General features: G+C 48.1%; 3 protein-coding genes across 6 annotated transcripts in view; 1 reads left to right on the forward strand and 2 right to left on the reverse strand.

The window, feature by feature from the left end:
- Positions 1–525: 525 nt before the first annotated feature.
- Positions 526–20,748, reverse strand: TOMM34 (translocase of outer mitochondrial membrane 34). 2 transcript variants are annotated; one of them, XM_061437695.1, is made up of 7 exons: positions 20,477–20,747; positions 16,200–16,299; positions 14,937–15,089; positions 11,527–11,696; positions 8,534–8,681; positions 2,627–2,753; positions 526–1,553 (listed from the first exon to the last, which is right to left on the reverse strand). In XM_061437695.1, exons 1-7 carry the CDS (start codon positions 20,601–20,603, stop codon positions 1,449–1,451), a joined length of 930 nt encoding a protein of 309 aa, XP_061293679.1. In that variant the 5' UTR covers positions 20,604–20,747; the 3' UTR covers positions 526–1,448. The 2 variants fall into 2 exon arrangements, with proteins under 2 accessions (XP_061293679.1, XP_061293680.1); XM_061437696.1 differs by having other exon boundaries at positions 1,465–1,586; positions 20,477–20,748.
- LOC133259769 (proline-rich protein 36-like) lies at positions 1,588–2,620 on the reverse strand. Of its 2 annotated transcripts, XM_061437693.1 has the most exons (3): positions 2,008–2,620; positions 1,926–1,960; positions 1,588–1,892 (listed from the first exon to the last, which is right to left on the reverse strand). In XM_061437693.1, the coding sequence occupies exons 1-3, from the start codon at positions 2,574–2,576 to the stop codon at positions 1,588–1,590; spliced, it is 909 nt and encodes a 302-aa protein (XP_061293677.1). In that variant the 5' UTR covers positions 2,577–2,620. The 2 variants fall into 2 exon arrangements, with proteins under 2 accessions (XP_061293677.1, XP_061293676.1); XM_061437692.1 differs by having other exon boundaries at positions 1,588–1,960.
- Positions 20,749–25,050: 4,302 nt separating the features above from the next.
- The window catches only part of STK4 (serine/threonine kinase 4), a 90,393-nt gene continuing 89,013 nt past the window's right edge, over positions 25,051–26,430 (forward strand). Inside the window, exon 1 of one of the 2 annotated variants that reach the window (XM_061437709.1) lies at positions 25,051–25,186. In XM_061437709.1, coding sequence (XP_061293693.1) covers positions 25,152–25,186 — 35 coding nt within the window. In that variant the 5' untranslated portion in view covers positions 25,051–25,151. The remainder of the gene's footprint in view (positions 25,187–26,430) is intronic. The other variant, XM_061437705.1, reaches the window with a different exon arrangement.

A 26,430-nucleotide genomic window follows, 5' to 3' on the forward strand; every position in this document is an offset into this window, starting at 1 on the left:
AGCAGGCAATAGACTCTGTCTGCTCAGCTTTATGGAGTCAAAATGTCTCCATTAAGATGAAAATGATTTAACTGAAGACAGTAAGACAAGCCCAGGAACACGGGCTTTGTTCAGGCTGATCCTCAGGCGCTCCCAGCCTCACCCACACATTTTGTGAGGCTGAGAAGCACTGCTGGCCGATCCTCCCAGCCAAGGCCTTCACCAATGCCATTCGCCTGCCTGGGGAGGCTCTTTCCTCCCCTCTTCACCCACTGACCCTCCCCACCCCCATGTTAGAACTCAATTCAAACTTGACTTCCTCAGGGACCCCTTTTTTCCCACAGGGTCAAATCTCCCTAGTTGGAGGGGAAAATGTGACTGCTTGTTTGCAACACTAAAGCCACTGTGGTTTCACTCACTGTGTGTCCGATGGGACTGTCAGCTTTCTGAGCGCAGGGATCCTGTCATTCACTGCTGTTTCCCCAGTACTATGAGCAGGGCCTGGCCCATGCAGACACATCCCAGTAAATTTGATCAAAAAAAGGATGAATGCTCCATAACCAGTTTTTTATTATCGCAAAGTTCCAAAGTGATCCAAAGCTGAACCACAAAGTACAACATTCATGTAGATGATGTTAACGCAGCTTAAACTTGCAGTTCAACAAAAGTCAGTCTATTCAGTTCAAATTAACTTCAACGTATTACAAAGAACTAAGAAGCCTAGTGGGGCCACTGCGGGAGTCAAAAGGCAAGTCCCTGCCGGGAAGGGAAGGACACGGACTTCAAGGAGGTTTCTCCCCTTCCCACCTTCAGGAGCAGCAGCCACACCTCTGGGCTCTTGAAAGAACTTAGGAATCTTTATGTGGGAGACAGCAGCGCAGAGCCACAGACAAACGCTGGCCGAGGGAACAGGTTCTGCATTCTTGTCATAGGAGGCTCAGCCAAAAGGCACTGGGGCTCAGAACATGGAGTGCCGTGCCAAGGACAGGGAAGGGGTCGGCAGCCTTAGAGAACCAGCTCAGCTGGCTGCCATGGGTGTAGGCGGGCCAGGGTTTCCCAGTCCTCCTTCCTTTCCACGCCAGCCTGTGTCCCATGGGACTGGCAGCTTTTTAAGCACCCAGATGGACCGGGGTGACAGGACCTGGTGACTGGAAGGGCAGCAGTGGGTCTGGAGCATCTGGGCAGAGACCAGGCTGAACATGCTGCTGACGAGCACCCGTTGCTGTGACCTGCTTGCTGTCCACAGCACAGGGGAGTGCAGAACAGGGGGAGACTTTGCCAACAAAACGTCTGCTTTCTGACTACACTGAGCTTAATGTGAACAGGCAGAGCCTCCTGAGGGGTGGGAGGCCATCACGTCTCTGGGGGAGAGGAGGGGGCTTCGGAGCCCACTCGGGCCCGCCAGATCCAGGAGCAGGCACAGAATAAGGTGCTCAGGCAGACAGGTGTCCTGCTGCCCTTCAGGGATTTTAGTTTAAGCTCCGGTTAACCTCCTGCCGCAACTTCTGCGCAGGGCCATTCCTAGGCTCTATCTGCAGGAGACTGTCGATGTCTGCAAAGCTGGATCTGAAGTCCTGATGAGAGAGAGGCTATGAGGACCTGTAGTCCTCAGAGGAGAGAGAGGCTGTGGGTACTGTAGTCCCAAGAGGAGAAAGAGGCTGTGGGGACCTGTAGTCCCAAGAGGACAGAGAGGCTGTGGGGACCTGCAGTCCTGAGAGAAGAAAGAGGCTGTGGGGACCTGCAGTCCTGAGAGGAGAAAGAGGCTGTGGGGACCTGCAGTCCTGAGAGGAGAAAGAGGCTGTGGGGGCCTGTAGTCCTGAGAGGAGAGAGAGGCTGTGGGGACCTGCAGTCCTGAGAGGAGAAAGAGGCTGTGGGGACCTGCAGTCCTGAGAGGAGAGAGAGGCTGTGGGGACCTGCAGTCCTGAGAGGAGAGAGGCTGTGGGGACCTGCAGTCCTGAGAGGAGAGAGAGGCTGTGGGTACCTGCAGTCCTGAGAGAAGAAAGAGGCTGAGAAAGAGGCTGTGGGGACCTGTAGTCCTGAGAGAAAAAAGAGGCTGTGGGGACCTGTAGTCCTGAGAGGAGAGGCTGTGGGGACCTGCAGTCCTGAGAGGAGAGAGAGGCTGTGGGGACCTGCAGTCCTGAGAGGAGAGAGGCTGTGGGGACCTGCAGTCCTGAGAGGAGAGAGGCTGTGGGGACCTGCAGTCCTGAGAGGAGAGAGAGGCTGTGGGGACCTGCAGTCCTGAGAGAAGAAAGAGGCTGTGGGGACCTGTAGTCCTGAGAGGGGAGAGAGGCTGTGGGGACCTGCAGTCCTGAGAGGAGAAAGAGGCTATGGGGACCTGTAGTCCTGAGAGGGGAGAGAGGCTGTGGGGACCTGTAGTCCCGAGAGAAGAAGAGGCTGTGGGGACCTGCAGTCCTGAGAGATAAGACACTGGGGGGATGAAGCCTGGGCCCGGGAGACCAGGCGGGGTTGGGGACCACTGCCGAGCTGGCTTTCTGCACCCCAGGCTGGAGGCCTGTCAGGAACACCTGGGGCCCCTGGACAAGGAGGGACGTGGCAGGCCCCACCTCACCTGGACCATGCTCTGAAAGTGCCACCATGGGCACAACTGGTTGTGGCTCTTTGGTGCCTCTGGACAGGATCTCTTTACCTTGAGAGCCTTGTAGGCTTGAGCCCGGCGGTAGAACGCCTTCACGTTCTTTCCGTCCAGCCTGAGGGCTTCTGTGCAGTCCTTTACCGCCTCCTGGTACTGCTTCAGCTCCAGATGGCAGAGTGCCCTGCAGGGAAAGACCAGGCTGTCAGCTGCTCCCTCGGGGCCACTAACTCTGAGGAACGCCCTAACACTTTGTGCTGGGTGCTTCACACTTTCCTCAGTTCTCACAGCCACCCAGCCCACTTCTACAGAGCAGAGCGGCTCAGAGGAGTGAAGCGACTCCCAAGGCTTCCTCCACTACTGATGCACCGACCCGGGACTTGATCCGGGTTTGAGCAACTTGTGATCTTGACAGTGTTCAGAGCTATCGTCCACCTCATGCTCCCACACTTAACTCTTTCAAGCAAGAAAAGGTTTCTGGAAACCTTCCCCTTGACAAAAAATCATCTACCTTAAGAAAAAAACACATAAATCAAAGTGTTAGTTGCTCAACCATGTCTGACTCTTTGCGACCCCAAGGACTATAACCTGCCAGGCTCCTCTGTCCATGGAATTTTCCAGGCAAGAACACTAGAGTGGGTTGCCATTCCCTTCTCTAGAGGATCTTCCCAACCCAAGGACTGAATCTGGATCTTCTGCATTGCAGGCACATTCTTTACCATCTGAGCCATCAGGAAAGCCACATAAATACTAGGCTCTAATTAATTATATGCACACTGACATGTTAGGGATGAAATGTAAAGAAGATGGATCAATAGATGGCCATAGTGACCAACCAAACTGTTGTGACAGTTGTGTAACAGTGTTACATAACACTGTTTTTAACTGAAGTTATAGTTGTTTCTATAACTTTATAAATTTATTGGGAGTATATAGGTGTTTGATATCCAATTCTTCCAACTTATATTTTGCATCATTCTTACATTCTTCTTATTATCAGTGGGAGAGAAGTACATACTTGTGTGTATCTTTCTTATTCAATTTTAGTCCTCTTCCCCAGTGACTAAAAATGAAACAGACACTGTTTTCAGTGGCTATGGAATATTCACTTGTCTGTATCCTAATTTATTAACTCCTTATCAGGAGACATATTTCACTATTCCCAGTTAATAATAAATGATGCTGCTATGAACATCCTTGTACATCAATCTTAGGAGGGACTGCTGACTGCTGCATCAAAAGGTACGTGCATTTGAAATTTTGACTATTACCAAAATGCTTCCCAAATAAAGCAACTAACCTTAGCAACACAGGTTTGAACTGTGCAGGTCTACTTATGTGCAGAATTTTTTTTCAGTAATACTGTGGAATTACATCATCTGCATTTGGTGGACTTTGTGAATGCGGCAGAACTCAGGTATGAGAGGCTGACTGTAAATTATATAGAGATTTTTTGACTGAGAGGAGGGTCAGTGCTCCTGACAGCTGACTTTTTCAAGGGCAACTGTACTTAAGAATAGTTACTAACAGAACCCATTTTCCTGCAACTGTACCAACCCTGGGGCTCAGCCTTTAAGTTTAGCCAATATGGAAGAAAACAGTGTCTATTTTAATGTAGTTGCTTTAAATACAGTTAAGCTGAATACTTTTTACATTTTACTTTTTATTTATTTTGGCTGTGCTGGCTCCCAGCTGTGGCACACAGAATCCAGTTCCCTAATTAGGAATTGAACCTAGGCGCCCTGCATTGGGAGCATGGAGTCCTACCCACTGGACCACCAGGAAGCCCCCAAACTGAGCATCTTTACAGAAGATTTTTTAATCTTATGAAATAAAACGTCTCCAACTTATTTAATGACTTCTGTGGGTCGCCCTCCACCATCACCCCGTATAATACCTTCCCCACTGCAAGATAATTAACCCACATGTTGTTTTAGAACTTAATGGTTTTACTTCTTCCATTTGAAACTAATCCATTTAGATTTTAAAATAAGGAGTGACGATGGAGGTTCAAGTTTCTTTTTACTTCTTTCCAGCCAATCCAACACCATTTATTGGATAATTCCTCTTTTTCCCACAATTTATCTTATACTAAATTCTCTTATGTTATTTTTTCCTCATGGAATTGTTACCATGGAATTATTACCATGGAATTACCATTATTCCTCATGGAATTATTATCATGGAAGAATGTAAAAAAAAATTCTAGTATTTTCATTCAGATTGCATGGAACTTATAAATTAACTTAGGAAAAGCTTCTCCTTGTATCAATTTTAAAGCAGACACAGGGATTTCCCGGGTGATCCAGTGGCTAGGATGCCACATTTCCAATGCAGGAGATCAGGGTTCGGTCCTTGATCAGGGAACTAGATCTCACATGCCACAACTAGGACCTGGTGTAGCCAAATAAATAAAAAATAAAAAATAAATTAAGGCAGCACAAATTCTGTGGCATTCTTCCCACAGAAGAGGTCCTATGTTTCAACACTTTCTTCTTGAATTTAAGCAGGTTCTGTGACTGCTCTGACCAGTGGAGCAGAGGAAAGGACACAGTTTGAGTCCCACGACTAGGCCTCAGAGGTCTTGGAGCGCCTGCCTGCGCTCTGGGAACACTTGCTCTTGGAGCCTTTAGCTGCTCCTGTAAGAAGCCAACTACCCAGAGGTCACCATGCTGTGAGGAAGCTCAAGCTGGCACAAGTGAACAGACTGCCAGGAGGGGAGAAAAAAGGCTCCAGCTTGCTCTACCAGTCCCATTCCCAGCCATGTCAGTCATCCTAAGCCTGGTGCCAGATGTGTAGGAGAAACCTCTGTGCTGTGCTTAGTGTTCAGTCGTATCCAACTCTGCGACCCCATGGACTGTAGCTCACCAGTCTCCTCTGCCATGGGAATTCTCCAGGCAAGAATACTGGAATGGGTTGCCATGCCCTCTTCCAGGGGATCTTCTCAAGCCAGGGATGGAACCCACGTTTCCTGCATTGCAGGCAGATTCTTTACTGTCTGAGCCACCAGGGAAGCCCAGGAGAAGCCTTTAAACGACTCCAGTCCCAGCATCCTTCTCGTTGATCCTGAATGAGACCCTGAGTCGAAGAACTGCCTTTCCTGAACTCCTGGTTCACAAATCATGAGCAAAACAAAATGTCTGTTGTAGGCCACTAAGTTTTAGAACAGTAGGCCCTGATCTTAATTTGAACACACAAGAATTCTAAGGAAACTGACGTGTTCTCCCAATGGACTCTAGCAATTTAAAGAATAAGCCAAGTTTCTGGGAAGTAGAAGCAGCACAGTGTAAGCATCAGGTACTATTTGGTGAAGTTACATTCAGAAGTAACTGTTATAATGAATGTAACTGTTATAATGAAAATGATTCCATATGAATGCCAAAGATCATATTTAAGGTGTTAAAAATGCGTAACTTTGGCCTATAAAATAATCACCTGTGGCTTTTGGTAAACCGAATATTCTGTATCCAGGGAGAAGGATTTTCATTACAAAGTAGGAGTCTGAGAGACAAGACGAATGACTGAAAAGGAACCCAAACTTTCATCTTCAGCCCGTTTTCTTAGGTAAAATGGGACTGTGACCTAACCTGAAGAATTGCTGTGAGTGAGATTCTTCTGGAGGTCCATTCAGGACCTGGCAAACCGTAGGTGCCAAGTACCTAATGGTGACACCCACTCAGATGTCAATGCACAGAGAGAACCGAAGGCTAAGTTGATGCACCATACAGATGCATATGCATGAAGGAGAGCATTAAAATGGCATCTGGAATGTGGTATATTCAACCACGTGGACAGAAAATTCAGTTTTGTAACAGGTTTCAGTCTTATAAATTAAAGTTATAAAATCAATGTAATTACAACCTAAAGCTCAATGGATTGAAATTTATCAGTGAGCCCAAGGCTGAGCTAGAAGATCAAAGCTGGCAAAATAGTCAGCGATGCTCTGGTTACGAAGACTAATGAAGAGATCAGCCTACAAGGTATATTACAAAGCAATAGTAGTTAAACGGTGTGGCATGGACATATTTGCATGAAAACCAGTATTTAAACAAAACGTTGTCCTGAATGTGGTAAAAATCCAGGAAAATGGGTTAACGGAGATCTCTAGCAACATGAGGTAAGCAAGGACAGAGCCCACAGAAAGAGGAGTTAGAAGATGCTCCTGCACAAACATGGACAAATGGGCTGCAGTCCTTGATCCTCAGTGTGCCTGGTTGACTGAGGCACCCTCGGCTCCAATCAGCCAATAAAATCACAGGTCCAAAATGCCAAAATCCATGCTGTGAAACTAAAGGTTCCCTTTGTAGGTCATTTGGCAAAAAAAATGACCTTAACTGACATGAAGCTGCTTCATCTTTCTCGATACTATTCTGTGTGATCATGGAATTTCCACGTTTCACTGCAGAAATGCTAGTGATTAACCAGCAAACTGGCCAGACACTGCTGGAGTGTTAAGACAACTCATTATATGCACTATCATCCCTTTCTAAAGTCTGAAACACATTTTATCCCAAGAGTTCTGGATAAGGAGCAGTGAGCATATAGGAGATCCGAGATCTGTGAACTTAAAAGTAATGTGAGTATGTTGGCTGGGAAGGGAAAACAGACTCACAAGATTTATTAATGTTTTATAGGAAATGTTTAGAGCAGATCTGGTCCTTTGCTGAATGTTTTAAGCCTCTTGACAGTAACACGAACATATCTCACTGGAGCCAGGTTCCAATTCTATCTCCACCATTTACTGGCTGGGTGAGCTGAGGCAAAGCCCTTCCATCTGAGCCTCAGTTTGCCTGACATTAAGACAGGAATGAGCACCTACTACTAAAATCTTTGTGGGCTATTGCAGAGCAGGCACTCACACATGATGAAGGGATGCTGCAACCCTACATTGAGCAAGTCTATCTATGGGTGCCATTTTTCCAGCAGCATCTGCTCACTTTGTACCTGTTTCCCAGGCCCTCACTGCTGGCGGAAAGGATCACTGACCACTGGTGACAGCTCGGGACGAAGGCCTTTCTACAGCCCCACAAGTCTAACACCTCAGGCTCAACTAGACCCTCCCTCTTGCTCAGGTCAGGTAATTCCCTGGGTTCTACCCTGAGGCTCACAGACAGTCTGGCAGAATTTATAACCAGAGGGTCTTAGAGAAGCCATGGGCTGAAAGTCAGGGAAGGCACAGAGGCTTTGAGACTTGTGTTGGGCTCGTGTTTGCACAGCAAGCCCAGAGCTTTTACTTACATCCTTTGCTTACCTGGTGAGTGAAAATTCTGGAATGGGCTGAAACAAAGCCCTGGCTCCCTGTGGGAAACCCCAGTTTCTACCCATTTAACAGAGTGAATGCCACTGGCAATGCCCATCTCATGGTGACCAAAGGGAATGTGAACACACGTTCTGAGATGTAACACAGAGGCATACCTCATTTCACTGTGCTTCACAGATACTTTGAAGACACCAGAACTGAAGATTTGTGGCAACCCTACATTGAGCAAGTCTATCTATGGGTGCCATTTTTCAGCAGCATTTGCTCACTTTGTACCTGTTTCACACTTTGGTCATTCTCACAATATTTCAAACTATTTCATTATTAGTATACTAGTCATAGTGATCTGTGATCAGTATTTTTGATGTTATGCCGATGACTGGTGGTTGGCAATTTGTAGCCATTAAGTTTTTAAATTAAGGCATGTAGGTTGTTTTTTTAGACATGATGCTATTGTACATTTAACAGACTACAGTACAGTGTAAACACAACTTTTCTATGCACAGGGAAACCCCAAAATTTTGTGACTCCCTTTCTCCCGATAGTCACTTTACTGCGGTGGTCTGGAGACGACCCTGAGACAGCTTTGAGGTCTGCCTATACTGACTAAATGCCAGGATGCAGAGCCCATCACAGTCCGAGAGAAGACTGCGGAAGAATGTCCGGTGTCCTGAAATCCCCCAGGCCAGCCGTGTGAAAGGTACCTGTTGCTGTATGTGGCGGATTCCAAGTTACTAAACCAGAGGCTCTCACTGTACTTCTCAATCGCTTGCTTATGGTTCCCCTTCTTTACAAGCTCATTGCCTTCCTCCTTCAGAGCTCTGGCTCTCTCCACATCCCCAGCAGAAGGCACTAGATACAAATTCAGAAGAGGAAAAAACCATGGAATGGGTGCCCAGCTCAGCCTGAGGAGCTCTCTTGGGCAGCGCCTCTTCTAAGCCGTCTACAGCGCTCTGTCCCCCGAGGTCTCCTGCACTGTGCAAAGCGCCCTTCCTGAGTCAGGAGTTCCCCTGAGCAATGGCTTCTGGGAAATACAGAGTTTTTCATTCAGAAGAGGTTGGGGGCTCCTGATGTAGATATACTTCCACACACACAATGATATATACGCAGTAGAAAGTAACGCAGGTTGTGGCCTCAGCACTGCCGCTCAGGAGCTGAAAGCCTGTGGGACCTAATGCTTCTGGACCTCAATTTGCTCACCGACACGTGTGGGGCAATACCTACTCCACCCTGGGCTACTGTCAGGATGAAATGGGGAGAAAACAGGAGAAAGTCCAGAGCACCGTATAAACTTAAAGCAGGAGAGTAAGTGAGGAAGTATTTAAATAAACAAGCATCTGGTTAAACAAAAGAGAAGAGCGGCGCTCTTAGGCTTCCAGAAAAGGGCAGAGGAGCCCCTACTCCTCAGCTGTTCTGGTCTGAGTCTGGCGGTGTTCTCCCCAACCCAACACCTGAGCTCTGTCCCAGCCTCCAGGAGACATAAGGAGAACAAGGTGAGATCCAAATTGCTCCATGGAGCCCTGGGGCTTCACTTCACTACATGGCCCTGATGAATTATTCCAGCCTCAGCTCCCGTATCATCTACTTTGTCAATTTTAAAAAACTTTGTTCATAAAATACTGAATATTTACGACAAGGGTAAGGTTTTAGGAATAAAACTAATACTCTTGAACTGATCCCTCATCTTAAGAAACAGAACGTTTACTAAGACCTTTGAAGTCCTATGAGCCTCTCCCCGCCAGTCAATCCACCCCTGGAGGAAACCATTTTCCTCAATTCTGTGCCCCTGACCCTGCTCTTTTAAAAACTTTTAATTGGAGGATAATAGTTTTACAACGTTGTGTTGGTTTCTGCCATACGAGACCATGCCCCCCCCTTTTTGGGTTACTTTAACTAGATATGATAGTATCTAGAAACTATTTACTATTTACTTTGAGAACTTCAAATAAAGGAATACATAATTCTATGTATTCTACTATGACCTGGTATTCTTTTTCCCCTCAAAATTACATTCCTGGGATTTTCACACCCATAGCTGCTTCACTCTTACTCTTACTGCTGCAATGCAACTGTTTCATCTGTTCCGTTCATAGGGACTTGGGTTATTTTGCTTTTTGGTCTTACCAACTTTTTGCTCTGAACACCTTGTACCCATCTCTTTGTGGGCACATGTACGAGGTTTTCTAGAAGCAGAGCCAGTGCGTTGCAGTGTGCACAGCATCACCGCCTCAGCTTCACCTTGACTTTGCAAGGCACCCTAGGCTGCACCATGAGATACCCCCACTACCTCATTCTCTAACTCCTTCCACTGTCTCAGCTGAAAACTCCCTTCCCTTCTCGCCTGAAGAACTTGGTTTTTAAGGTCCAGCCCAACCTGTCACCTCCATGAGACTTTCCCCAACTTCCCCCAGCACCCTGCCATCAGTTCCCAATTTGAATTCCTCAAACATTAGACTCTAAAGTACTCGTTCTCCTGTGTTTTAGGTGTCTCAGTCTCCCCTGGGCTGAGACTTTTCTGAGAGAGCCTCTCTAGGCCCCACATGGCTGTGACTTCAAAACAGCGAAATAAATAGGAGGTGCACTGAAGCCATCAAGTTCATTAGCGGCTCATGTTCTCATTCTAGGGAGTGAATGCTGCCCATGGCCAGACAGGTTTCCTGTTGGGAAGGGGAGAATCCCTGTCCTCCTGTATACCCAAGACCAGGCTGCAGCCCTGCCCCCGAGCCTCCCATCCTCAATACCGAGCCTGCTGGGCTGGGAGAACTCCCCTGGAGCCTTGTAAGTTTCCTATCGCCCCTGCCCAGGGAAGGTCCTCTCTGTTCCATAAAGCTGAGGTCTCCTGTTTGGGGCCACCTGGCCTTGATCTCCCTTCCCTTGTTTATTCTCTTCCAGAGACTAGTAAGTGTGTGAATTCCACTGGCTACGGAGATGGAGCAGATGGATGTCAGGCTGACCTTGTCACAAAATCTCAGGCCCTGGTCACAGGGACTAGTTAAGGGAATGGCCTGTGTTTATAGGCTAGATTATATTAAGAAAAGATGAGCCAGGGATTTTAGTGGAAGAAACCCTCTTTCTTAGGGAGCTCTCAGAAAAACAACTCTTTCTCTCCCTCTTGGTCATGAGGCACGGCATGCAGATGTGAGGCATAGAACTGCTATGGTTCTACTGCTACCACTTCTGTACGACTCAGGAGGGAAGACTGCCTGAAGACAAAGCTGACACATCGTAGAGAAAAGAGTGGAGAGAAGGACAGAGAAATGGGAGTCTGATGCTGCAGTGAGCTGCTGGAGCAAGCCTTGCCCGAAGGCCCTTTTTGTTATATGAGCCAATACGTTCTTTTTATTATTTTTACCATATGGAGTTTCTTGTTTCTGCAACCAAAAACATCCTAAATGATACATCTCAAATGCTGCCAAAGGAATGAGAAGGGAACAAACACGAGATAACTGGGTGCCAGGCTGGGAGTTCACTGTGCCTTACGTCACCTTAGCCTTACACCTGTGGGGTTGGCTTTCCCACTGCCCACTGCAGCGCTGAGGAGACCGTCCCGAAGGGGTTACGCTTCTTGTTTTTTCACTTTGTTTATAGGACTTTAAAAGTAACTCATCTTAAGCGAGGCCAGTTTTTATAGGATAACTCTAAAGAACGTGGCTCTGCGGAGACCGCAGCTCTCTCCGGGTGGGAAGTCACAGCTTACCTCTGCTCTTCGCGCTTGTGGTTCCTTTGGATTTGCTTTTAGATGGCTCTTTGTGGTTTTCCAAAGGCAGACACTCCCACCTCTTCTGAGATGAAACAGGCACCAAGGGGATAGAGGGCAGCTTCAGGCGCCACTCGGGCCCAAAGGAGTCCATGAGAGTTCTGGTCATTCTGGAAAGGCAGGCAGGATGACAGAAAGGTTTCCAGCTGGGTCAAGAAGGTATTCTTTCTCTCATAAGCCCAAAGGAGGTGTACAAGAGTCAGTTATCATCTTCCCCTTGTTTGAACCATCGCTTTGTACCCTTCTGACTCGCAGTAGGAAAGGAACAGGAGCCTGCTACCCATAAGGGTCTTTTCAGGTCAGCCACCATGACACTCCCTCCCTGCCTGGGCCTTGCTTGGTCACACTGTTAACTTCAAAGAGAGGGATCTGGTGCTTGTTAAAGTAATTCAATCTTACCCCCAAGGAACCACACATGTCCCCAAGAATGGACCCCATGTTTTCTTTTTTAAGAAATTATATTTACTTTTAATTGTTTGGATTGCTTTACAATATTGGTTTGTCATATATCAACATGAATTAGCCATAGGTATATGTAGGTCCCCTCCGTATTTACTTTTGTTTGGATTGCTTTACAATATATGGTTTGATTTGTCATATATCAACATGAATTAGCCATAGGTGTACGTAGGTCCCCTCCCTCTTGAACCTCCTTCCCACATTTTATGTTTTCTTAATCTATTTGAGCTTCCCTGGTGGCTCAGTGGTAAAGAATCTGCCTGCTAATGCAGGAGACCACAGGTTTGACCCCTGGGTCAGGAAGATCCCTTGGTGAAGGAAAACAGCAACGCACCCCAGTACCCTCACCTGGGAAATCCCATGGACAGAGGAGCCTGGCAGGCTATAGTCCACGGGGTTGCAAAAGAGTTGGACATGACTTAGTGACAAAAAAACAACAACTTATCTATTTACAAGGCCATGCAAACACCTGACATCTGATTAATGCTCAGAGATTTTTAAATGCAAACCCTATGTCATTCTCAAACTGTAAAACCTTTCAGTGGTTCCCACTGCATTAGGCTGGCAAGGCCTGAGACCTGGTCCCCTCCCACCGCTCCGTGCTTACCATGTGCCACACTGCCTCTCTCGATCCTCATGTTCAAGTCTTTCCCCTCCCCACCCCACCCTGGGACAAACCCCACCACTCCCCACTCCCCTCTTTGAAACTCAGCGAACATGCTGGTTTTGTTAACTGATCTCTACTACTCAGCACAGCACCTGTCACCCAGCGGGACCCAGAGGTATGTACTGAGTGAGCAGATGAAGCCAACGGCAACTTCTGCTTCTACAACCACGTTCCTGTGTTACTACGACGAAGAGCTCACAGACTGCTATCACTACAAACTCATGGTCTCTGGCTCAGCCCCCAGAGCTGTTTTCCTGATCGGTCCAGCTACTTCAAACCTCTACCCTCTTCCATCCGATGCTCCTTAACCCTCCTCCCTTGGACTTCCTCACACCCTGAACACAAACCTCCCTGCCTGGGCACACTTCCTACTTCTCTATTGCTACAGAAGAGGTGACAAGGCCAACCCCTCCCCCTGCATTCGGAATCCACTGCTCCCTGCCTCTCTCGGGCCACACTCGGCCAGCACCACCCTCTCCCACACCTATATCCTTTCCCTCTACCGACTCCAGCTGCCAGCATGGAGCTCCTTCTTCCTGAACAGCCCTCTGCCCCTTCACAGCCACATTCCTCTAATCCACTGCCACCTGCTTCTGACCCCAGTGGACTGACTCCATCAGAATCACCAGTGACTTCATTTTGAAACCCTCAGTGTACTTAAGCTGACTGCAACACCTGATACGAACGACGTCTTCATCCTTCTGCAAACACTCCTGCCTCCGTGACACTAAACGCTCTAAGTTTCCTCCCGCCGCACTGGCTGCTGTTCCTCTCTATGCCCCTCAAACATCGTGATTCCACAAAGCTCCCTGGCTCCCCCCACTCGTGGTAGTACTCCATTTTTCTCCCAGAACTTCAAGCCACCTCTAGGCTGGTGACCTTCAAATCTCTATGTTCAACCATCCAGCCGGCCTCCTTGCATCTCTAATCTCCGGCCCCATGCTGCCACCTCAGCATGTCAACCACCTGGACACCTGTTCTTCCCTTCTCCCCACCCTCCAACCACCAAAACTTGTCAAAATACTGCCTAGATGTCCCCTGAATTGGTCCCTTTCCACCGTCTCTTTTGGATCACTGCCCACCCCCTTCCTATTATCTTCTTCTTCATGGTCAACACAGCAGGCAGCCAGCCAGCTTTTCTCTCAAATCTGCTCAGGCTGCCCCCGGCTGAAGACCCTTTCACAATGCCTCACTGTGTTCGGATGAAGTCCAAGCCCCTGGACACCAGGGCGTGTGTGACTGGGCCTCGTCACTCGTCCTGATCCGAGCACTTGGCCTGCCGCACCACGAGCGGCGGGCTTCTCACCACTCCTCTAACACCTCGACTCATTCACGGTGCACGTGCTGCCCAGGCCCCTTGCTGGCCCCTGGCCCAGACGCTATACACTTCTGTCTTGGCTCACCTCCTCCAAAAAGCCCTCTCTGGACCCCCCACTGGCTGTCAGGTACGTCCCACCACAGCCCTCATCACACTGCCAAAATTTGCCTGTGACTGACTGCTGTTCTCCAGGAGACTGGGAGCTCTTCGAGGGCGGGCAGAGGTCTGTCTCCTCCTCAGCCCGGGCCTGAGTGCAAAGTCTGGCACAGAAGTGGCAAATTTTGTTGAATGATAGAGACTGAGAGAAAGCACAGAGAAGATAAGTCAAGCCAGAAACGACATACTGAACAGATACCACGCAAAGAGGGGAAATGTGATCAGCTGCATGTGACTGATGAGATTAAGGACAACTGCTCAAGAGACCAGAAAGAATTTCACCTGAGGGGCCTTGTGAAGGGATCACAGTACAATACACTGAACCATAGACACAAACCACAGCCCCTGGGGTCACAGCTGCTTGCACTGTCTTCCTTTCGCCACTCTAGGAAGCTCTCTGAAGCAAGTGGGGTCTGTATCTCTTTTTTAGCTCGGTATTTCCCACTGAATCTGGCTTAGACAGAGCTGAACTAAGTATTACTGGGTGAATACATTTGAGCATCTAGGCAAAAGAACAATAACAAAAAAACACAAAACCCCCCCACAAACTCAGTAATTCTGACTCCTTAAAAACCTGCTAAAACACGACAGCAGATCGTCCTTCCACACTTTCTGCACGTGCTCATTATAAGTTTCTGAGCCTAAACCACAGGGTTTGCCCCAGAGGATGCCCAAAGCAAAGGTTCCAAGCCCATCGGAGAGGACAGGACAGGACATTCCAGAGAGACGGCCTCAGTGACTCGGGCTCACCTGCTGCTGCCTTCCAAGGCTGACGTCACGCTGTCATCAATCTGCAGCACGGTCACGTAGTCCACGTAGGCCAGAGGGTACTTCTCCAGGGCCTCATAGGCCGATGCTCGCCGCAGCAGGGGCTTCAGGCTGAAGGGAACCAGGGCCAGTGCTCTAGGACAGGAGGCAGGATGTCACTGGGCTGCTGAGTCCCCGGGGCTCCCTGCTCCCAACCTCCCACAGTTCCTTCCGGTCTGGGTCGTCAGTACATGGGAGGTCATTTCTGGCGACAGATGCTGTGAAGGCTGTCAAGTCTCAGAAGAGGGGCTTTTCAACTCAGACTGAAGTGGAGAAGGGAAGGAGGATGGAAAAACACTACTACCGGGAAATATGTGTGTGTGTGCATCGATTTTCATAGTTGCGATCCCTCTGAAATCAAGAATAAGTGCCTCATAGCTTTCATGCTTCTCTGTTTTCTACAGAGTGTGGCTGAGTGGGGATAACAAACAGGCTTTGGAGTCAGGTGGAGCAGTGTCTGAATTCCACCTCTGCCACTAACCACGAGACCCCAGGCACATCACTTGACCTCCACAATCCAGTGCCAGCCTGGGCAGGGTGGCAAACTTACCCCACAGAGCACTCACGAGCGCTCCACAAAGGAGAATAGCACAGGGCCTGGTACAAATCAACCGAGCAGAGGCTCCACGAGCACGCTCACCTCTCTCCTCTCCCACCCACCACCAGGGCCCGAAGCTAAGGCAATACCCCAGCATATCAGATTCCTGAGGACACATCAGATGCAAGTGCTACTTCAGTGATGACCATGAAGGCAATCTCAGACTGGCTTCAAGAAGAAGCATGAAAAACGGTTTAACATGCCCTATACCTCAGTGATGGTTACCATTTTTTCCTTTCAAGGCTATCTATTAACCACCATCCCTCTTTCTTTCCCTCTCTCCTTCTCTCACCCACATCCAACCCAGAAAAAAAAAAAACCCTGAGCATGCCAGTCACTGGTCTGCAACTCTAGGTCATGCCCAGGTTCTACGTCTCACAAAGACTAAAGGCCTTCCTCTAACTGACCACCCTACTCCTTTCAGCAGCAGAGATGAGGCTCCAGGGACCCAAGTCAGAGGCCACAAGGACCAAGGAGAACTTCCTATTTTCAGTGACCAGCTGACCCTGAGTGACACTCCCTAATATGAGAGGTAACTGGTTGGGCCAGAGAAGCCCAGTCTCCTCTCCCGAGCCCCCAGCACCCCAGGGGCAGCCCTGCCCGCTCACGAAGTGCAGTCCTTGATGCAGTCGATGCAGTTCCCGTCCTTCAAGTGGCAGGCTGCTCGGTTGGAGTAGAGAACACTTTCTTTTTCTGGATCTGAAGAACCTGCCCCGGAGGAAGCAGAAAATGCACAATTAACAGGTTGGGTGTTATTTGTGCCTTGGGTGCCTTGGGACATCGGGGGCGCATTCCACACCTTGAGCTCTCTGGGGTTTAGTAATGGGCAGCAGAGATGACTGTAACCCCATCGTGCATGTTGGTCTGATGGATTGGCAAGGGAGCAAGAACACCAAGCTTCCTGCTATCCACAGGGACCAAGCATCTGCTCATCTACTCAGTCATGCACTGAACTTGGTACCAGGCCAGAGATCAAAGTGAAGAGCTCAAAGAAATCCACAGTGTAACTACTTGGGGGTGTGTGTATGTGTTAATTTTATTACAAGAAGCATAAAAATCCAATAAAGAAAAAAAAGAAGACAAAAATCTGATAAATGCTATGATAAATGGACTGAACAAGTGTGGGGACACAAAAAACAGACTAATTCTACCTGGTCAAATCAGAGAGGACTTCGCAAAGGAAAAGACCTCTCAGTCTGGCAGGACTATGGAGAGCTTAATCAGGGGAAGAGCTCAAGCTATCCCGTGGGGAGGGGAATTATCATAGATGTTTCCCTAAAGACCATCTTTATCCTCAGGAATCTCAGAGGCTCAAGTCCTTTATTGTGGCCATGATGACTTTCATTTTCAAAAATAATTTTTCAACCACTAGCAGGGGCCATAATGAAAATAAAACATGGAAACTATCAAGTGTTGACCCAGTGATTCCATTCCCAGAACAGAAAACAAGCTCTCCTTTGAAAGTGGTAAAACATATAGACAACAGTATAATAGGTACTTGCTATCCATCACTAAACTCAGCATGTGTTTTATTAATATTTGCTTCCCACCTTTTTGGGGTCTTTTTGTTCATTTATTTTTGGCTGCATACCAACCCCAGATGAAACCTGTGCCCCCTGCAGTGAAAGCACGGAGGCTTAACCACTGGCCCACCAGGGAAGTACTCTCACCTTTTTGGTTTCACTATGAATAAATAGCTCTACTCTCTCCCCTCTGCCCCATCCCCAGGTCCCCAGAGTTGCCACAGTCCTAAAGTGGGTATGTCACATTCTCACGTGTGTCCGTCTTTATTATATAGGTATTCACAGGCAAGACACAATATCCTTTAAATAACTTTTCCCAAGTGGCGTCATATCGCTTCTCCTTCTGCAGCTTGCCTTCTTTGCTAATTATGTTACCACATTGATGCAAAACCTGCTTCATTCAATACCAAACATAATAAAATTATCTTGTCTTCCCTTTTGTTGCCGGACCCCAAGGGAGACAGCAAAGTATAGAGATAAGTAAAAGACATCCTGGCCCTCGAGGAGCAAGCTCAAGTATTCAAACCTTGCTACCCATCTCAAGTCACTGGAGCATGGTTGCTCAGAAAACAGCAGTGGTGTGGCAGAAATGACATCAGATCCCCAAATCCAGCCTGTGACCCTGCACAAGTCATTCAATCCCCTCTGATCACATGTGCTTACCTATCAGATGAAGATGATATTTCACAGACTGGCTGGAAGGTTCACTGTGTTAGGCTGCTCCCTGCTCTCCTTTCAAGATCAGGGAAATTGATCAGAGAAATCAAGGAACTTGCCCATAAATTACCTAGAAAATTAGTAGCAGGATCAGAACCAAATTCTGGTCCCCTGCTGAACTGAGAAGACATATCAGTATGGCTCTTCTTCGGGCCTAGAATAAATCCCTACAAAAAAGCCCAGTTTTTCCAGGCAGCTGGGGTAGGATACAAAAAAAAAAAAAGCAACTTTAACAAGTTGAGATGAGGAGGTGGGCCTACAGAGAAAGGTTCTAGGAAAAAAAAAAACATGGGGGCGGGGGGAGGCAGCAAAAGAGTGGCTTGAAACTGCAAAAATTCAAACAAAATTGATTGGAATTAGCAAAGGATTTGGGAAGAAGTCCAGCAAAATGATTAAAAACTTGGACTTGGGAATTGGAGAAACCCCTGTTCAAATTCTGCCTCTGATTTCAGTGTGTCACCCCAGAAGAAGGGATTTAAGTCTTCTGGAACCCTCATCTATAAAGCATCTTACCCATAAGTTAGTGGGAAGATATAAAAAAGGGAGAAAGCCTATCATGTCTAGCAAGTACTCAACAAATGCTAGCCAAGGAAATGAGAGAGAAGGAAAGCAATGGGAAAGAGGGACTACAGAAAAGGAATTCTACTGAGGCTCTGGGATAAGCCACTTCAGAGAGGCCTTGGGCAGAGGGCTTTGTTGGCTGAACTGAGCCAGAGGCCGGGAGGACTGGTAAAAACACGTTATTCCTCTGCTGAAAACTCTCCAGCAGCTTCCCATTAGGGAATAAAATCCAAACTCCTTCCCATGAACTACCGTGTAAAATGCCTGTCTTTGTAACTGATGAAGTCTTGGTACTCCCTCCATTGGCTCCCATATGCTCTGGGTCCTGACACCAGGGTACTGCTGTCTGGGGCCTTTGTTAATTACGGCCTTCTTCACCTGAGGTGCTCAGCACAAAATTTCATGCAGCTGGCTTCTTCTGACCATTCAGGTATCACCTCAAATGTCACTTCTTCAAAGAAGTTGTCCTTTACCTTCCATTTCTTCATAAAAGAACTCCCTAGTCAAATCTACCACACCACCACATGTCTTCTTCACAGCCCAGATCATTTCCCCATAGTTCTTGTTTAATATTCATTATCTTAACACATTATTGACTAGAGATGTACTAATATGTTTCTTGTTGAAAGTCCAAAGTGTTAGCTGCTCAGTTGTGTCCAACTCTTTGCGACCCATGGACTGTAGCCCACCAGGCTCTTCTGTCCATGGAATTATCCAGGCAAGAATACTGGAATGGGTTGCCATGTCCTATTCCAGGGGATCTTCTCTCAGGGATGGAACCTGGGTCTCCTGCATTGCAGGCAGATTCTTTACCATCTGAGCCACCAGGGAAGCCCATGTTTCTTGTTACACAAACATTACTGACCAAAAACATCAATATCACTTACAGAACAAAGGACCAGCCACAGGTGTTTCTGCAAAAATCCCCCAGTTAATGAATTAAGATCACATCTGGGGCCTCCGCATTAACAAGAAAAAAATGCCCCTTGACAGAAAGGACTTTCTACACTCATTACATATAGTTGCTTAACAATGTTAATTAAAGCGTGTACAGTTGAGGAAAATGAGAGTTGCCTCAGGGATCAGAATGAGGCTTGAATATTAGAATGGGGTCCAACAAGACAGTTAAAAAGCAGGCAATCTATCAGGGTGGTCACTATCAAAAGAAGAAAAAATAAAATGCGTTGGTAAGGATGCTGAGCAGTTGGAATTATTGTGCCCTGTGGGTGGGAATGTAAAATGGTACAGTTATTACGGAAAACAGTTTGGAGGCCCCCTCCTTTCCTGCAAATTAAAAATACAATTAGGATCTAATCCAGCAATCCCACTTCTGGGTATACATTCAAATGAAATTAAAGCAGGATCTTGGGAGATTCTTGCACATTCATGTTCATCATAGCCAAGAGGTAAAAACAATTCAAATGTCCATTAACGGATGAATGGATAAAGACAATATGGTGTATCTACACGATGGAATTATCAGGCAAACTTAAAAATGAACGAAAGCCTGTCACATGCTACAACGCAGTTTATAATGTCAAAGATATTATTCGGTCACAAAAGACAAAGATTGTATTATCCCATTCATTTTAAATACCTAAAGTAGTAAAAATCATTGACACAGAAAAAAAGAGGTGGCTACCACGGGCGGAGGGGGTAATCAGAGTTTAGTGGGTACGGCGTTTCCGTGCTGCAAGATGAGAAAGTTCCAGAGATCTGTTGCACGACAATGTGATGAAGTTTGATGTCGTTTTTTACCACCATAAAAAGTGATAAAAGATCTATTAACATGAAAATGTGTCTCTGTTATGTCATTAAGTAAAAAAGGGCCAGTAATAAAGCCACGTTAGAATAGTAATAAAAGCGGAAAGGCCAAGGAACTTTCTCGTAGGATGCCCAAGGTGGGGGAGGGGGGAAGTAATGGGCAAGTGCTGGGAAGACCCAGTGGGCCGGTCAGCTGCGGGGTAAACGGAAGCCCCAGGCCGAGAGGGCCAGAGCGGGGTACGGGTAGCTGGGGTCGGGGGAAGCGAGAAGGGGAAGCAGGCCTGGCGGAGAAACGGGGGTTCGGGGGGCCGGGGTCGCACCTTGTTCCTGCAACATCCGCAGCGCGCGGCTGTAGAGTGTGGCGGCCTCGGCGAACTGGCCGTTGCGGAAGCTCTGGTTGCCGGTGGTGCGGAGCTCCTCCACTGATGCCGGGGGTATAGGGGCCATCCTGGCGCTGGGCCGGTAAACTCGGGGGGGGGGGGGGGCGCTACAGTTCCCGGCGCCAAGACCGGTGCAACGCCGCCCGGGCGGAAGGTGCGAGTAGCCGTGCCGGCCGGCTACCCCGGCGGGGAGTGGGCGTGGCGTGGCAAGGGCGGGGCCTGCGCGGACCGGAGGCGCCTAGTGCCCCGCCCTCCACGCACGCTCAGTTGGGTACCAGCGCGCAGGGAGTTTGCAGCTGCGCTGGGCATCTTGGCGTGGTATCAAGAACCCTGCAGGTGAAACTCTTAACAGGTCACTCACTGCTTGCCTAGGGTGTACATTCTACTGGGGCCTGACATTCAATTACCTCATGTGCACATGAAGACGATAATTTCATTAATGTGATAGTGCTCTAAGGAAAACAGTAACGCCATAGAAGGTGACCACGTGGAGACTTTTTAAGTAAGAGGGATGGGAAGGCATCTCCCAGAGACTAGTAATTGAGCTGAGACCTGAGAATATAGTAGGGAATGCTGTTTCAGACGGAGGGTTAGCAAGTGCAGAGGCACCTGGGCTGGAAACTGGCACGTAGTTATCTATAGATACTGATTTTATAAATGAATGGACTGATAGGTTGATGTAAATCGCTGAGGGAAATGGGCTCGTCATCAGCCTCCTCTGACTTCATTCTATGTCCCACTTACTACTCCGTTTTTTTTTTAAAGCTGCTTGTTGCTACCTGTGCACATTATGCTGTTTCCCTTGCTTCCTAACCTTTGCTTATGCTCTCTTCTTCCTGGGATTCTTTTCCAAACACTATTTTTTCCTCTTGCCTAATTCTCACTGAGCCAAAAGTCAACTCAAACATCATCTCCTTTATAATCTCCCTCCTCTGCTCCTATTGCTCTCAGGTTTTATTCCTAATTTAGCTCTTATTCTGTGATTGTCGGTTGATGAAAATTCATCAATAGTCAATCTAATAAAGAAGTGGAAAATTTTACTTGAGCCAAGTTGGAGGATTGTAACCTGGGACCACCATCTCAGTTCTGAAAACTGTTCCAGACATTAGAAGTCAGGGCACAGTTATGTAAGTTTTTTGAGACAGAAGGCAACTATCATCGTGACCCCTTACAAGATCAAGAAGGGATGTTATCCTTTAAGAGAGTCTCTTGATGCTAGCAGAATGTTGCTCTTTATGGTTGAGCAGGTGTTTCTGCCAATGGGGAGGTTTGGTTGATGTGTAATGCAGATACATAATGCACAGTAGAGGGGACAGAGGAGGCCAAAGGGCAGAGAAAAACGTTTAGTTCAAGTTTTTCTTCTCCTGGGACCTCCTTGGTGGTCCAGTGGTTAAGACTCCGTGCTTCTAACGCAGAGGGCGCGGGTTTGATTCCTGGTCCAGAAATTAAACTCCCACATGCTGTGTAGCACAGCAAAAAAAAAAAGAAAAAAAAACACAATTCTTGTCTTGCCATAATATATGTATTTTATTTCACATCAGTTTACAGTGTTTCTTAGACTGTGAGGTCTTTAAAGGCAGTGAGTAGGTCTTATCTCTCCCCAGGCCCTGTAAGATCTGGCATGCAACATGCACTTATAAAGTTTCGTCAACAAAAACCTAGTCTCTGCTGTCAGGTATTTAGTTACACAATTGATGGTTAGGGACATCAATTCCTGCACAACTGAATCCGTGTGTACCTTTAGTTGCCCCTCTTTGTCTGAGGTTCTGCATCCTGGGATCTAAACAACCTCAAATTGTGTAACACTGTGCTGCTAAGTCACTTCAGTCGCATTCGACTCTGTGTGACCCCATAGACGGCAGCCCACCAGGCTCCCCCGTCCCTGGGATTCTCCAGGCAAGAACACTGGAGTGGGTTGCCATTTCCTTCTCCAATGCATGAAAGTGAAACATGAAAGTGAAGTCGCTCAGTCGTGTCCGACTCTTAGCGACCCCATGGACTGCAGCCTACCAGGCTCCTCCGTCCATGGGATTTTCCAGGCAAGAGTACTGGAGTGGGCTGCCACTGCCTTCTCCGTAACACTGTAGCACACATTTGTTTTTAAAAATCCACATGGACCCATGCAGCTAAAACCCATGCTCTTTAAAGGGTCAACTATAATTATTTGTGTAAATTCATAACCCAACCAGACCTTAAACTTTCTGAGGGCTGGGTAGCCCTTTCATCTGAATCCCCTCAGTCCAGCATAGGCCCAATACAAAAGCAAAGAAAGAACACTTAGTGTGGCAGGGAAACCAGATCACTCACACACACACACACACAAATGGTAACTACTCAACAACCTCCATTGTTTACTTTCATAATTTTGCCTGAGATTCTCTGGGCCTAGAAAATGAATCAAGATTTCTCTACAGCAATCACAATAATCTCATTCTTTTACCAATGATTGGGCAAGGAGTGAGCATGTGACCCTGATCTAGCCAATGAGGCAGAAGGATGTATGCTGGGTGATTATGGGAAAGGTTTCCTTCCCAGGTAAGAGATACAGGACTTCAAATAGCCTTTTTTTGCTGTTTTTCTGTTGGGCTAAGGATATGACACCTGGAGTTGTGGCAGCCATTTTGCATCTGAGTCAATAAGCACAAGGACGAAAAGCCAACATGCTGAATTGGGCCGGGGGGAATGATGAAATCGACCTTGTTGTGTCAATCAACCCTACAACCGACTCCTGGACTTCTTAGTAAAAAACAAGAAATGTGATATGGTTGGGCCACTCAAATGGCTGTTCTCTTGTTCTCTGTACATCCCCTGGCCAAACAGAACCTGCTTCACCTAACACCCTACTTACATGACTGACCTTCCTATGTACCTGTCCCAAGCCCCAGCTAATGACAGCTTACCAAAGGGGTGGTGAGTGGCTAGCACCTTTGCTGGTTTCCTTGGTAACTAATGAGCCCACCTGAGATCAATTCCTCTGTAACTGATAATTCCCTGTTTCCCATTTGGGGAGCAAAGACTGCCACTGTGTCCTGGCTGCCATGCACTGCACATGGGGTTTTGTAGATGGCATACCAGAGGCTGCTTTGAGTAACTTTCTGTACAAGCAAACTGGGATTTTTCCATTTTCTTAATACTCATTGATGGTGGTAGCAACTGAGGATTTATGAATTTCCATACCTGTTTATGAGTTTCCATAGGAGTTGTGAGTGGAGCCGAAGCTTTGACTCTCATGCCCAAGGAGAGGGTCCAAGTGGTTGTCCAGTTCGGTAGTGCAGGCTCTGGAATTCTATCCTGGAAAAGGAAATGGCAACCCACTCCAGTATTCGTGCCTAGAAAATCCCATGGACAGAGGAGCGTGGTGGACTATCCATCTGGATTTAAATCCCCAAACCGATACTTTTAGCTATGTGAGCTCACCTCTCCGGCCTTATGAGCGTAATATTACCTACCATAAAGTTTTAAAACTACTAAGTGAGTTAGTGGTAGTAGTAGTAATTTAGTCACTAAGTTGTGTCCGACTCTTGTGACCCCATAGACAGTAGCCTGCCAGGCTCCTCTGTCCCTGGGATTCTCCAGGCAAGAATACTGGAGTGGGTTGCCATTTTCAGTTAGTAGTAGAGTATCGAGAACATGATAAGCAGTGGAAAATAATAGATAAGACTGGGATAGTTACAGCCTTGATATAAGGATTAAATAATATAAAATGGCAAGTACATGGTAAAAGCTTAATGTGTGCTAAATCGCTTCAGTCGTGTCCAGCTCTTTGTGACCCTATGGATTGTAGCTTGCCGGGCTCCCATGGTCATGGGATTCTCCAAGCAGGACTACTGGAGTGGGTTGCCATTCGCTCCTTCAGAGGATCTTCACCCAGAGATGTAACCCGAGTCTCTCATGTCTCCTGCACTGGCAGGCAGGGTTTTTTTTTTTTTTTTTTACCACTAGCGCCACCTGGGAAGCTCCAAGAGCTTAATAAACCTTGGCTATTTTTATGTTCACAAGCTGACTCAAAGGTAAGGCTCTTACGAGGGTGGGGCAGTTTGCAGGCTGATGCTCCGTGACATCCAAGGAGACGTTATGCACGTTCCAGCGTCCACCTGGAACAAGAATTCAACCACCGAAGAACGGCAGAAAACCACAAATAGCTCCAGGGATACCGGCAGCAGCGTTTCCCACCAACAGTGTAAACTTGGCTGGTTAAGAATTGACAGTTTTTGATTAAGCCGGTTCTTCGCAGGACGTCTCAGTATCTGTGTCTGAGAAACGAGGTGGGCAGGGCCCGAGGCAGAGATGAGTTCTCGGGTCTCAGACCGAGTTTCTTGGGCGAAGTGTCGCAGAGAGAGAAAGACACCAAAGCTCGATACCTGACTAAAACTTCCTCCCGGGAGGAGCCTCCACGGTTCTGCGGTTCTGGGTCCGCGCCCCAGCGCACCACGTGACTGGTGTCAGCACCACGTGACCCGGGGCCAGCCCTCGCGGCCCCGCCCAGCTCCCGCGCAGCACGCGGCTTCCGGTAGGGGCGGAAAGCGGAAGTGTGGGAGGGTCTGCTGGGCGGGATCGAGGAGGTCCCGGGGGAGGATGGAGCAGTGAACGGGTCTGGGCGGCTGCTGGCAGCGCCATGGAGACGGTGCAGCTTAGGAACCCGCCGCGCCGGTGAGGGGCCGCTGGCTAAGAAGAAGAGGGTGGAGGGAGGGGAAAGACGGGGACTGGCGGAGGGGAGACCCGGGCGTGCGAGCCCCCTTGGAGGGGACGGACCTGCGGGGCGAGGTGATCCGGTTGAAGGGGCACCTGCTGAATGGGGAACCTCTGGCCGGTGGGGGGTCCGGCCACCGGGGATAAACGTGGGGCTGGTTAGAGAGATCGCTTGCCGAGGCGAACATCCTGGCGGAAGGTGGGGGACAGGTGGGGAGGGCAGCTGCTGGGGGGCTGGAGACAAGTTAGGAGAGCACCTGCTGAGGGAGGGGACCGCTGGGTGAAGCCTGTCCTAGAAGGGACTCACTAAGTTAGGATGCTGAAGCCAGATGAGGACCTACGAGGGGGGTCTGGCTAAGGGGTGGGTCGGGAACTAGCAGAGAGGAGAGCTGGGCAGACTTTTCTAAGGGAGGGAGTCCCACCAGAGGTGCAGTGGGGAGGGTCTGTTGAGGGGAGAAGCTTTGCTGCCTGAGGCCGGAGGTGTGCCGTACAAGGTGGAAGGTCTAGTAAGGGAGGCTTCGTGCAGGGCAGCGATTTAGATGTTTTTGGTAGTGTTCCCTCTCTAGATGATGGCATCTTTCCTTCCTGATATCCAGGATCTTCCTAATCTTCCTCACTCCCACACTGGGAGGTAGATAGAGAAATAAGAGACTGTTTTCAAGATGGGCAAATTGAGGCCCAGAAGAGTTGAGAGACAGTCGTGTGTGTTTCGTTTTTTTTTGCTCTAGGTCTGGCTCTCTGGACTCAGCCAGACTGTGCCCTTTATTCAGGTCTCTATTGTTTTGTATCAGCTCCAAATCCTACTGCTCCCTGGAATTGTTTTAAGTCAAGATCAGGGGGAGTGGTTGGTCCTAGATAGTCTGACCTCCTGAGTTGGTTGCAGTTGTATCAGTGATTTGCTCTGTGGACCCCCGGGGGTTTTCAATCACACTGCCACATCTGGAAAAAAATGGAGAGTACAGCTTGAGGTGCCACGAAGTTTGCTTCAATTTCACAGAGCCCTCTGACTTCCTGTAGCAGAATGAGCTCTAAAGTAGGAAGTGTTCAGTGTGTGGGAGTGCGGGGCAATGGAGAGGTGAAGGAAAGGGTTTCACAGCTGGGCCTGTGCCCTTGGCTTTTTTTGAAATGCACAAACACTGCAGAAGGCAAATAGCTGGTTGGGATGGACTCGTAAGTCACCCTACTGTAGTGCACCGAGTCTGAAA

This window comes from Bos javanicus, chromosome 13 (assembly GCF_032452875.1).
Source record: "Bos javanicus breed banteng chromosome 13, ARS-OSU_banteng_1.0, whole genome shotgun sequence".
Classification (NCBI taxonomy): Eukaryota; Metazoa; Chordata; class Mammalia; order Artiodactyla; family Bovidae; genus Bos; species Bos javanicus.